General features: G+C 44.6%; 1 protein-coding gene across 7 annotated transcripts in view; it reads left to right on the top strand.

Moving 5' to 3' along the window:
• Positions 1 to 13,565, top strand: part of CENPT (centromere protein T) — a 1,095,738-nt gene that overhangs the window by 616,115 nt on the left and 466,058 nt on the right. For all 7 annotated transcript variants that reach the window (XM_085638668.1, XM_085638667.1, XM_085638665.1 and 4 more), the window contains one exon: positions 10,289 to 10,431. In XM_085638668.1, the coding sequence (XP_085494794.1) occupies positions 10,289 to 10,431 (143 nt within the window). The remainder of the gene's footprint in view (positions 1 to 10,288; positions 10,432 to 13,565) is intronic.

Genomic DNA, 13,565 nt, shown 5'->3' with positions numbered 1-13,565 from the left:
CAGTCTGATGAGTGAGGCAACAGTAGCAGAGACCAGCAGGCCGTTACAGTAGTCCAGACGACTTCATACCAGAGCCTGGACTAGAGTTTTCTAGGTGGAGTCAGGAAGCAGGGGGAAAACTCGGCGGAGCAGGCCTATTACATGAAAACAGGAACCAGCTGTCTGAGCAGCGTGCTCCTTCAGACTGAGGGCTTGATCTAGACGGATACCCAGATTTTTTACTATAAACTTGGGCGCGGGATGGGGACCTAGGTCAGTCGGCCACCAATCTGGGGTCCATAGGAGGGGGGCCTCTCCCAAGAGCATTATCTCTGTTTTTCCCACATTACACTGGAGGAAATTATTCTTCGTCCAGTGCGCTATGGCTCTCATCCCATGATTCACAGCCCTCTTGGAAGTATCAGTAGTTCCTCATCAAAAGCTACGCCTCTCATCCAAGCTTCTCACTCAGAACCATGGAGAGATAAGACATCCAGATCCCAATCAACTCAACCTTGTGATCTGGCTCCTGAAGTCTTCAAGTTTGGCAACCTCAATCTCCCGCCAGACTGCATGAACATCATTAAAGAGGCTAGACGTCCTACCACCAGAGCATGTTACGCCGCAAAGTGGAAATGATTTGTAATCTACTGTACAAAAAACAAAATCAATCCACTAGATACTTCTATTCAAAACATTATATGTTATCTCCTACACCTACAACAATGTAACCTAGCATATACATCCATAAGACTACATCTTGCTGCAATAGCAGCTTACCTCCAAAACAGACAACACTTGTCTTTGTTTAGAGTACTCCCTATCAAAGAATTTATGGAAGGACTTAAAAGAATAATTCCACCTAGAGCTTCACCCTCTCCGGTATGGAATTTAAATATTGTTCTTACCAGACTCCTGGGTCCCCCATTTGAACCTCTGCACAAATGCGAACTACAGTTCCTAACTTGGAAAGTAGCCTACCTAGTCGCTATCACATCTCTTACAAGAGTTGGCGAACTCCAGGCATTAACCATACAAGAACCATTTTTGCAAATCCATCATAACAAAGTGGTTCTTAGACCTAACCCAAAAGTTTTACCTAAAGTCATCTCGGTCTTCCATCTTAACCAGTCTGTTGAACTCCCATTTTTTTTTCTCAACCAGACTCAGTGGCAGAATGGGCTATGCACACGCTTGACGGTGTAAGAGCAATACTTTATTACATTGAAAGGACAAAATCGTTTAGAAAAACTAAACAACTCTATGTGGCTTTCTCCCGACCTCATAAGGGCAATCCCATTTCAAAAGCGGGGATTGCAAGGTGGATTATTAAATGCCTCCAAATATGCTATCTTAAAGCTAAACGCACATTAACCATTCTCCCTAGAGCTCATTCCACACCCAAACTAGGGGCTTCTATGGCATTCTTAGGGAACATTGCCCTAGTTGACATCTGCAAAGCAGCACCTTGGTCTACACCCCACACATTTTCACAAAACACTACTGTGTAGATGTGCAAGCAAAACAGCAAGCTAGTGTGGGCTAGGCTGTATTAAGAACACTTTTACAAATCACTGCAACGGATGCAGGTAGCCACCGCTAAGGAGGTAACTGCTGTATAGTCTATGCACAAGTATACGATCTACAGCGCCTATGACACGAACAGAAAATGCTACTTTACAGTATGCATCTGTTCTTGGCATATAGAGCTGTAGCTTCATATAGCCCACCCGACTCCCTGGATACCTCTATCTGTTCCAGTACTGTCTTACTTAGATATATTACACATGGACATCTCTTTCTATTTCTTACTAACTCCATCATAACCCTTCATGGCAAAAACAATCTAGAGATGGATTCGATGCTCATGCGTATTATCGTCCTAAGGAGGAGTCACCTACCTTGTGACTACAAAGACTTCTTCCAAGACAAAAACAAAGTGCAAACATCCGAGCTCAACACCAGATGGCGATCTATACACAAGTATACAAATATACAGCTCTGCATGTCATGAACAGATGCATACTGGTAAGTACCATTTTCCATCTCTAGTTCTACTGATTGAATTTTTGTCAATTTGGTATCTTTTTATTTATTAAAATGTACTTTTGTTATTGTTTTAGGATTTTTCTTGTTGTTTTTTCACTTTGTTATTGTTTGTGTGCTGCTTAAATACTTTGCGCATTGTTTCTATGTTAAGCTTGTCTTCCTTTTTTGCTAAGCTATCAGAGGGGGTTATGTAGAGGTTAATTTAGTGAATTTTGTAGTTCACCCTGACATGGTCAGTGTTTATTATTTGTATGGGTATTCCACCCCTCTCAACTAATAACCCAATTTCTTACAATATGCAATACATTTAGGGTGGATAACAACCCAAACTGTATCAAATAGTTCTCTGATTTCCTCCTAATTAATAGTTGGTCAGCAGACTCAGAAGATGCCCAGAAGTTTTAAAAACAACAATAAAATGCTCCCATGGAAGCCATGGGTCTCCAGGCAGTTTCACAAAGAATTAAACTGTGGTCCAGTGTTGAGCACCCATTCTGGAATCTAGCTTATTCAATTTCAATGCGATTATTCCCTTCACTCTAATTATTTAGTTAAGTTAATGCCGCTTAGCAGCTCCCTTCCAACAGGGTGTAATTGAACCCTCTCTCACCACTTGAGAAATAAGGACTTACATTATTTGCCCACCATTCCTGCTTACCCCCTAAAATGCATCCCAGCAACCAGTTTGAGCCAGCTGCTCTGGTTAGGTTCATAACTGAAATTGTTCCCACAGTTATTAGGCTGATCTAATAGACATCTAGCCGCAGATTCCTTACCTTAGAATTTCCCCCAGGTACCAGTCTGGAACCAGAGATTTTTCAGCAGTACCTCTGTGCCACTGGGGCCAGTATTGCATGGCCCCTCCCTGACGTCGTCCACGGATATGACGTCAGTGGAGCCATATAAGTCCCTCCTGGCACGCTGATGTTAGTTTTCTTATTTTCCGCGCTGCAACGCCGATCCGGGAGAAGCGGTTCCTCAGGCCTCTTTTTGTTTTTGGCCTTTTCCACACCTCTTGCGTCCGGAACAGTGTGCCGATGCCTTCGGCTTCAAGACATGCGGGTCCTGTGCGCGACAAATGTCGGCAATGGATTTCCATGCCATTTGCATGTTGTGCTTGTGTGAGCACCACGACTCCAAGGAGTACAATGCCTGTAAATGGCTGACGACCAAGTCCTTTCGGGAATACCGGATGAAGTTGCTGTCAGCCCAGATGTCCCATTCAGTCCAAGCGGTGTTGCTCCCCTTCCCGTGCTGGGACTCCTACTCGGGGGAGATCGCAAAGCCATTCCCGTGGACGCGTAGCTGTGACTCTGGTGCCTGTTCCTCCCAGTCTTTAACGGCGACGGCTCCACAGAAGTCGACCCCCACCTATCTACCATTTCCTGGTGTAGGGGCGACTAGGGCCCTAATGGAAGCCTACTATCAGGCTTTACATGCCATATTTGGGTCAACCCCTCTCCCTGGGGCGCCTTCGGACCCACAGAGGTGGAAGGGACTCTGATCTTGAGCTCGTCGGCGGGTTCACCCTCATTGCCAATCGAGTGCCCTGGCTCCGTATCTGGAGTCGCTGCACCATCCTGTTGAGGCGTCAGGGCGTGGCCCGGTTATGATGTCAGGAAACAGTCCGGTGGGGCTTCCAGTTATGACGTCTGCGACGCACGCAGCAGAGAACTTGTTTCCGCCTCAACGCCATTCCATGCCGCAATCACCCATAGTGGGAGCGTTGATATGACACCGTCACAACACCGTTCGGCGGAGACACCCTTAGTGGTAGACGTCGATACGGCGTCGTGTGACGCCGGAGACACCTTTTCCATTTCCTCTACAAATGGAGGATGAGGCCACTACTGTTTCCTCTTCGCAATGTGTTGCAGGTGAGTTCTGCAAAAACAACAATTGATGGACAGAATGCAGAACAATGTCATACATTCACCCCAGTACAGAGATCTGGGCCAGTTTGAACCCAGCCATATGCAAATCAGTCTTGACCCTGTGCCTCATGGGAACAGTCCAGCCCGAACTGCCAAGCCAGGTCCTCCCTGGACTGGAAACAAGCATCCTAGGACCGGTTTCTGGCATTTCAGCCGTCTTCAGCCAGGCTTGCTTGATTTCCAGTGGCATGGAGAGCAAGGGACCCACGTCTGGGCATACCCTTCCCACTCGGGGTGACAAATGCAAAAACAACAATTGATGGACAGAATGCAGAACAATGTCATACATTCATCCCAGTACAGAGTTCTGCACCTACTGGTGGAGTTGAGCATTTGGATGCTCATGGCCAGCCTCGGGCAGAAGGTTCTTTGGACTTTGGAGGGCACATTAGCTTTCAGCTGTCCCCTACCTATGATTTACTGTTGCCCCCAGAATGGCACAGAGGCTAGTGCTGCTTTTGCTAGCGTCATTAGCAAGGCTGCCGACATTTTAAAATTCCAGCCTCCTGTTGCATCTCTGCCTTCAGATTCCTTGTTGGAGCTGTTCCATCAAGGCAGCACTAATGTTGATCCCTTACTGCCCTTTGGTGAGTCGTTATGTGACATCCTTCTGGGGACTTGGGCAAGGCCAACATCAGGAGACTCTGTGGAGCGTGCCATTGCACACCATCATTGACCTGCTACAGAAGATCATGTCTGTCTGTTCCTACACCCTAGGGCTCAAGGGCTGGTTGTACAAGCAGCTTCAGCTTTGCTGCGTTTGCCTTGTCCCCCATTGCTTCCACCAACGAGGGAGTCCCGGGGGTTGGAGACATGTGGCTGAAATTTGTTTGCGTCCACTAGCTCAGACCTCAGATCTTTAAACACGTTCTGCGTGTTTGGACGAGCTAATTTTGCCCTCTGGGATTCTGTTTACCGTCTCCTTTCTTCTCTTCCTGAAGGACCTAAAGCTGACCTCGCTCAGCTACTTCAGGATGGTCATGCTGATTCTGCAGTTCAGGGCCTCATGGCTGGCAATCTGTAATTGGGCATTACCCTGATTCATTCTTTTTCCAAGGGTCCTGTTGTTACGGACCTTATTACATTAATGGTAGTTGCAGTGTTTGCACTACTCCTCTCTTATGTAACGTCTAAAGTCTCAGGGTTTGAAGCATTTTAATTCCTAGATATCTTGTTCAGCCTAAGGGCTAGTCTCAAGGGATGATCCTCCTCCCTTCTTTCCTTAAATAGGGATGTGACATACCCTATGTGTGGTATTAGTTGGTTATTGTATACCTATTCTCTCATACCACATAAGGAATTGTTCCTGGGTGGTATATTTCCTTGCTGAGGATCCAGCTATGTCCTCGGATTATTGTTCTCCGGCAATACCTCTGAAAGATCCCATTGTATTTTCACGATGCGGGCGTCGGGCGATATGCTTTCCCGTATTTGTCGCTCAAGGTGTTTGTGGTACTTCGAAACTGACCAAGTCCTCAGGGCGTTACATTGCTCTATTTAGAGGTATATTTTTTGCACTCGTGGAATTCTTTTTGGTTTACAAGTTAACAATGGTTTAGTAGTGATGCTTCCTGCCTCTGATAATGCAACCTCGTACCAGAGCATTGTTTGAATCCTGCCACGGCTGGCTTCTAAGAGGCATGTTACCATATGAATACCTTTCAGGCTTTTCATCTGTGATTTCTCCCTTGGCCATATATAGCAAGTGCCTCTTGGGAGCTTGTTTGTTTGCTTCCACTTCACAAACAATATATTTTCCTGTTTCAGTTGTGGTACAGTATATTGGCAGACACAGGATTCCTACTGGTCCCACTTGCAAAACGTTGGGCTGTGCTTGGTTTTTGTACTCTGTCTATTCTACAATCTCTTGGGTGAGGAAGTGCTTCAGTCTTGCACCTTCCTTTCTTGGTACTGACTTATGCCTAGTTTCCCTGTTTGCCTCTTTTGCCTGGTTTCCCTGGTTGGCTCTTACTCCAAAGCCGGAAGCTGTTGGTTGTGCGCAATGTCTTGTGCTCCATGTTTCTCAGGCATTTCTCATGCAGGGCCTCAGATCCCTCTGCTGATGGCTTCTGGACAGACGTTGTCTTTAGCAGTCTCCTTTCAGAGACGATATATATCCCGTAAGCAATGAGAGGTCACTCGACGTCACTCTGTCAGTGTAACTTCGTTGCTGCTCTTCTCACTGCCTCCATTAATCACACTCCATGCCGACGCGCTTCGAGGTTTTGGCGCCTCTTCTTCATGGGCTAGCAATTACGAACTGCAAAGTTCACCCTCATTTCAATTTTATTTCATTTGCATACTGCTCACAGTGGGCGGTGCTATTCTAACACGCTGGTATGCTGGAACATGAGGTCCTTGAAGGTGAGTCTCCATTCTATACTTAGTAGGTGCAGTGCGGGATTGTCCATTATAATAATATTAAGACTCCTATAGTAGGATTGGAAGCATGCAGGGCGGGCAATTTGATGCTAGAGCGACGTGCTGTACGGAGCGAGAGCGTCCCGCTCCACAGTCTTTTCAAGAGTCCAGAAATGGTGCTCCTCTCCACGGCAGGGGCCGCCGCAAAATTTATGTAAAACAAATACCCGTAAGCAATGAGAGGTTACTCGACGTCACTCTGTCAGTGTAACATCATTGTTGCTAGTCTCACTGCCTCCATTAATCACACTGTAAATTGGAGTATTAAGTTCCCTTCAATCCTGAGGGCCCCTGGGGGCCAACTAGCCCACCAGGTTCCTCCAGTAAGCGTCCTCTTGTGTCCTGATGACCTCAGGACACAAGTGGACTTCATCCTCCGAGAAGCAGTGCGCCAGAAACCACGTTTGCAGAGTGGTGTAAAAAGGGGCGTGGCCTTGGACCACCTCTCTGCAACGCAGCTCTGTGGCGCTTACTGGAGGTACCTGGTGAGCTAGTTGGCCCCCAGGGACCCTCAGGATTCAAGGGGACTTAATCCCCCAAGTTACAACGCGCCAGGGGCCCCCTTTTTTCTTGGCCCATGCTTGGCAAATCACCCGAGACTTTCAGTATAGGAGCGGACCGGAGCGGGCCATGAGTTTTGAAAATTTCACGAAGATTCGTCAATCGGTGCCAAAGTTATTCCAAATAGAATGTTGCGGATTTCCTATGGATAATAGGTCCTAACTATAACTACCAGTAGGTTATCTATATATATCTATATATATCTATATATATATATATATATGTGTGTGCTGCTGTGGTTATCTTGTTGTCCTCACTCACAGGTGCCCTTCGTACCTGTTGTACGCAACATTGTACTTGTATTGGGGTTACATTGGGACTACACTTCTTGCGTGCCTTGCTCTCGCTCTCTGTTTTATCTAAAAAATAAAAAGGGAGGGAGCTATGTCTTTCTTGTTCTAGTATCTTGTGTTTATTTGGCCGTAAGCTATGTTTCCTCTCTCTCTCCCATCTTTCTTTTTTTCATAATGAAAGCGAGCTCTGTTTTATATGTCCGGCTTCTGCTAGTATTCTTTGGCCAGAATGATCCTGTGAGTGGTTTTGTTAGTATGACTCGCCGGTGATACGTTTCTGTATCTTTGTCAACTACTGGGTGCTGTTGATGCTATGTTTGGCGTACTCCTGTGTGTGGTGTGGAATCGAGAGTCCACAAGTATGCATATATATGTGTGTGTGTGTGTGTGTATATATATATATATATATCTATATATGTGTGTGTGTCTCTACGAATATATCTATACAGGATCTGCATATGTCTCTCTTATGACATCCACAGTTGTGGATGCTCATTTTGTCCGCATTAAATATTTCATGATGTTCTCATTTCCGTCCGGAAATGGTTTTTGCAGATCCCTAGGATCCAGTACACAGTTCTTATTGTTTTTACTGCCAGAAATGTTCTGCCTTCTGTTTCCATTGTGCAATGGCCTTTTTTGATTATTTCATTTTCCTGCGTCCCTTTCTTAAGGGAAAGGATTCCGCTCTGTCCTCTGACAGAGTTCCTGCCGTTGTTTTATTACTTATCATGCTTTATATAGAGAACATTGATTCTCGTAACTGCCAGGTTTGCACTTACTGATCCCACCTGTTTTAGTCAATCATTGTGGGCGGGCTAGTTCTTTTTTAGAACTTGGTGGGTCTCAGTCGCAGACCCTCCTCCAATGGGGTATGGCTATGGTATCTAATTCCACGTTAAGGAATCTGCTGTTAGATGTCTCTATCAGATGGACGAGTTACTTACCTTCGGTAACAATGTATCTGTAGCAACATAGTCTAGTCGCAGATTCCTTAACGCCCACCCATCCTCCCCGCTCTGCGAGGGCTTTTTCAGGTTGGGTTCTTACAACATGGACCTTTATGCCTGTGGTCTGTTACAATGAGTGTTTTTTCTACTCATCCTCCTTGACCAAGTTAGTACACCTTATTCTGTTTTACCTGTTGCCTTCTCCACCCGCCTCCAAATTGGGTGGTGGGTACAAATATGCATGCACACTCGTGCACCCTTGTTATTCTCCAGAGTGGGGGTTTGTCATATCCTTCTTCCTCCCTCTCTTTGGCTCTGTTCCTGTCAAGAGATTATATTTAGTGTGCATTGTCAATTAGTCGCTGTTGTTGCAGGATTGTTGAAATTTACCATACCATTAATTTCCATTCCTGTTTCATCCATAGGAGGGTATGGTTCTTCCCTTATATCGGGTTTCTTTATAGGGCGAGTACTCACCTCTCAACCCTTGTTTTAATATAATTTCTTGAGTATTTTCTTCTTCAATTCATTTCTGATGTTTCATATCAATTGTTGTTTCTTATATTTATTGTTTCAAAGATTTTTTGATCTTTTTTGACACACTGTTCCTACATCCAGTTTTAGTGGTGGCTCCGCGTTCTGGTGCTGAAAAGTTTTACAGCACGCCGGGAGCTACTTATATGGCTCCACTGACGTCAAATCTGTGGACGATATCAGGCGGAGCCATGCGACGCCGTCCTCCGGTGCGCACAGGTACTGCTGAAAAATCTCTACCATGTATATTGTTACCGAAGGTAAGTAAATTGTCCATTATCTCTTCATTAATCATATTTTCATTTTCCTAATTCAAAACACTAGGTTGAACATGGAATCGGTAAATACAGGAAGTCTAAAAAAACTTCTGCAATCACACACTCAAAGCCACGGTTGCTCAAAATCATCTCATTTGTACTAATAGCCAAACTTTACTAGGCTGCCCCCATCTATAGCCTGCAACTTAAGACTCCAGTTCTGCTAATATTTGTTTGTTTTTTTACCCTTTATACAACTTTTATATTTAAATGTAGCTTTTAGATTAATAATATCTCAATTTGACTTCATGCCTTGACAAACCAACCCACTTGCTCTTTATTTTCAATATAAATTTTTTCAACCATCTTTTTCCTGGGTAAAATTCTAAACACTTCCAAGTGTAAAAAATAACAGTATCATCCCAAATAAGAGGTATGGTGTCCTCAATCGAAAATAACTCTTATCTTTAAAACAGACCGCAGTTGTTCCATAGCACTAACTGAATAGCAGGGCCTCAAGCACTGTGGATTCATATATTCTAAGATAGGAGTAAACTTCTTTTCTTTGTGGCTGAAAAGTTCAAAATAAGGAAAAAAAAGGTATAGTGGTCATTTTCTTACCCCAGGCTGGCAGAGTATGAAATACATTTGGTAACCAAAAAACAGGTCGGCTAGATCACAATTGATTGGAAAAATGCATTTAGAATTTTTAAACAAACTTGAAGCTTGACAGTCTTCCTAAAAATGTCCTTTAATACTGAAAGGTTCGATATTAAATGGATATTTTTCATAAGTGTTTGTTTTTAATGTATACATGCAGGGTCTTTATTATGCCCTAACTACTAAGACTCTAAAACATAAATATCTTCAACAAGGTCCTTCAGTTTTAATAAATCCAGTTTAAATTGTAATTTACATCCCAAGATGAAATGTGTACCTATAACAGAAGATTTCACCATATCGAGTATATTGTAGAATCCTTCCAAATTCAGAGCCCATTCAACTGTGAATTTGGTAAATTAATTTGTGTTTAGTCCAAGAATACATTTGTCATCTTTGAAAGAAATGTAGAATTCTGAGTACTGATAACATACGTGGGCCCAATGCCGGTGGAGGATGAAATCATATACCAGGTAATTATAATGATTTTTGGTAAAATAATTATTTAATATATTAGCCTGGATGCCACAATATGGGCCTTAAGTGATGTAACATGGTCCCATAATAGTGTTAATGTAATTTCAGCCGCTGTTTCAGATCAAATACTTGGACCTAAAAAATATATGAATACACTGAGCTTGCTTTTCTAGGTCTTTCGAATTGGGTTTCGATACCTCCGATGAACCTGAATCTGTTGAGAAAAAGGGTTTAGCACGAAGGACAATAAAGCACAGGATCGTCAACCTGGAAAACTTTGAAGGAGCAGTGGAGTATAACTTCCAGCTGCTAAAAGGTGCTTCTTTTCATACTTGTACTTACTTTCTCATGATGTCCTTAGTTTGTCTTGAAGGAGTGTATGTTTGTATAATTTGAGATACGTTATGCCAGAAAATTATTTTTTATCACAGATATTTGTGCTCCTTGATTCTTAACTTGTTAAAATGTTAATGCGCTTGTGTACCAAGCGATCCACCTGAGGTGTAGTTCGGTCCCGGTGCTGCAAGTGTCACTGGACTTGGATGTCCTTTCTTCAATCAGTGCTGCCTTAGTTTGGATCGATTGTGTATAGTGAGGATAAAATCATCTCATTGTTCTGTTTTTTTTCAGCACATTGATTTACATGCTAAATAGCTGTAGCTTATCAGAAGGCTGCAAGCTTTAAGTACTCTTCATAGAGCATGTGTATCCCTAAGTGGAAAGTGTCTTTGAGGCTGTCCTTTCTTACGTTACTGCGGTACCGGCCAATTGTAGATCAAGAACTGGAATTCAAGTAGAACGTTCATGTTTGGCTCCCAACTTTCTTGATGATGTAAATGTCATATGGCAATTTTTGTCCCTGCTGGTGGGGGTCCCTTTCTTGGCCCCAGAACTTCCTGTTCCAAATTAAAAGAACACCTGAAGCATTGTTTCAGACCTTAAACCCTCCATGCATCCAGTTTCCATTGATAGGAGTAGTTTTTCTGACTGCTGAAGAAAAACGGGACTAAGGACATCTCTCCACAGCATGGTTCTTCTTACCCTGATAGGCAATTTTGAAAGTATCATCCTCTTCTGCAATACACTGTAGTGATCTTAGGGACTCTTCTCTTTCTGTCTTTTGGCAAATAATTCAGGCTGCATTGTCCTTGACCAATTAAAGTCTGAGCACTTGGATAACATTGAGATTTTGGGCAGGGATGGAAGTGGCTGGCTGGAGCACAAACCGACAAGATGCATCTCTACTGAGCTCAAGCTGAGGGCTCCCACCACGACAAATTCCCAGTTGCCTCAGCATGTAAGAGACTCTGCCTGTGGCACCAATCTAAAGAAAAGAAGCTCTATCAGTTACACTAGTCTGCAATTTTAACACCCACCCATGGAAGGGTGCATCCTTCCATCCTCTTCGCAGTGAAACCCAACAAAAGAATATGATGGCTACGCTTGCGAAATGCACAGGGGGGGACTTTGGTATTTGTCTACTAGGGTTACTTTGAAGACTGACTCAGACAGAGCCCATGATAGCTTCAATATAGGATTTGGAGACCGGATTCACCGGGTTGTGGCTCTGTGAGATATTTATAATGCCAGGCAACTGAACCAACTGAAGAGGGCCCTGTGTTGGGATAGTCTTTGGAGAGGTGTGTTGTGCAAGTGATGGAAGAATCCCCAAGCTGTGTCAGCTGCCTTGTTACAGTGAAGACTCTCTAGAAATCTGGGTCTTAGCCTTCTAACTAACAGAAGACAGCTTTGAAGGGCTGCAAGGGCTTAGGCTGCATGCTTTTTCAGAGCCTAACAGTGCAATTTTCTTTCACATAACAGAAGCCTGAGTGGTAGATTCACAAATAAATTCCCTCGTTCGACCTGCGCTCAGCAGTTAGCCAAATTCTTATAACTGAGTTGATCTCTGGAATGACATTCCTAAAATCGCAGTCTTGTAGATTTAATAAGAATGTCAGAGATCTTGCCTCTTCCTCACTGCTAGACATATGGAACAAACAATTAGTGCTATTAGTAATATACTTTCACTGGCAGTGATTAACATTTCCTCGAAGGCCTGAACAAATCCTACTGGCAGGCTCTTGAACCTTAATTTAACCAAGTCACCCACAAGCGACTATGTTGCTTTTCACCCCCAAAATACATCTCTCCATCTCTATGGTGGTTTTAAAACCTAAATAGCAGAAACCTCTATCCACAAGTAGCCTCTGAATACCTCAAAACCTGACAAAGAGATCTTACTGAACCCTTCCCCAAACAGAGCAGCTAGCTGAATCCCAAAAGCCAGTAGACCACTTTCAGATGCACTTGAACAAAGGCGGCATCACATACCTCATGGAAGAATTTAAGAATGAAAACTTGAGACGTCATTAGAACGTTACAAAGCCCTCAAAAGACTTGGACCATTCTCCTCAAAAATAGAAACTAGAGAGGTTCATGTGGAAAATAGCTTGGAGAACTGACCGAATGAATAATAAAACTAGAGTGCGGAAGATCCCGAAAATAGATCTCATCGGTGGACCTTTCACATTTGAGAGAACAGCGAAGTTATATCAAACAAAGGCTTTAAGAGTCATGTTTGACATTTTTGCTTTGCACCCTCCGGCCAGCTCAGCGAACCCCAGCCAGGCCGCCGACAACCTCTCGAAGTGGATCAGCAAATGCGCAGACGAACTCGCCCCTCTGAGGACCCCGCCCAGCAGACCCGGCAATAAGAGAGCCCCATGGTTCACCGACGAACTCAAGAGCTCCAAGAAGAACTGCCGAGCCCTCGAGAAAGCCTGGAGAAAGGAACCCACGCCGGACAACAGGACCACCCTCACGCTCGCCACCCGGAAACACCACCAATTGATCCGCACCGCCAAGAAAACTGCATTCAAGAACCGACTGGACAACAACGCACACAACTGCAAGGAACTCTTCAACATCGTGAAAGATCTCTCCAACCCCAACGCCGGAAACAACGACATCACCCCATCGCAAGACCTCTGCAACTCCCTCGCCTCCTACTTCCACAACAAGATCGCAGACATACACAACAGCTTCAGCACTCAACCGACGCACGCCACGACCGCAGCAACGCCACCCACCACCACCCTCCGCGCCTGGACCCCGGTCAACACCGAAGACACCGTCCACATGATGAACTCCGTCCACTCCGGATCTCCGACCGACCCCTGCCCTCACCACGTCTTCAACAAAGCCGACGCTGTCATCGCACCCCACCTGCGGGACATCATCAACACCTCATTCGACACCGCCACCTTCCCCGAGAGCTGGAAGCACGCCGAACTCAGCGCTCTACTCAAGAAACCTACAGCAGACCCCACCGAACTCAAGAATTACCGCCCCATCTCTCTACTCCCGCTTCCAGCCAAAGTCATCGAAAAGACCGTCAACAAACAGCTGGCCGCCTTCCTCGAGACGAACGGATCCCTCGACCCATCGCAG

This window comes from Triturus cristatus, chromosome 12 (genome assembly GCF_964204655.1).
Source record: "Triturus cristatus chromosome 12, aTriCri1.1, whole genome shotgun sequence".
In the NCBI taxonomy this organism is placed as follows: Eukaryota; Metazoa; Chordata; class Amphibia; order Caudata; family Salamandridae; genus Triturus; species Triturus cristatus.
Note: the sequence above shows the minus strand (reverse complement) of the source record. Positions and strands in the feature narration are given on the sequence as shown.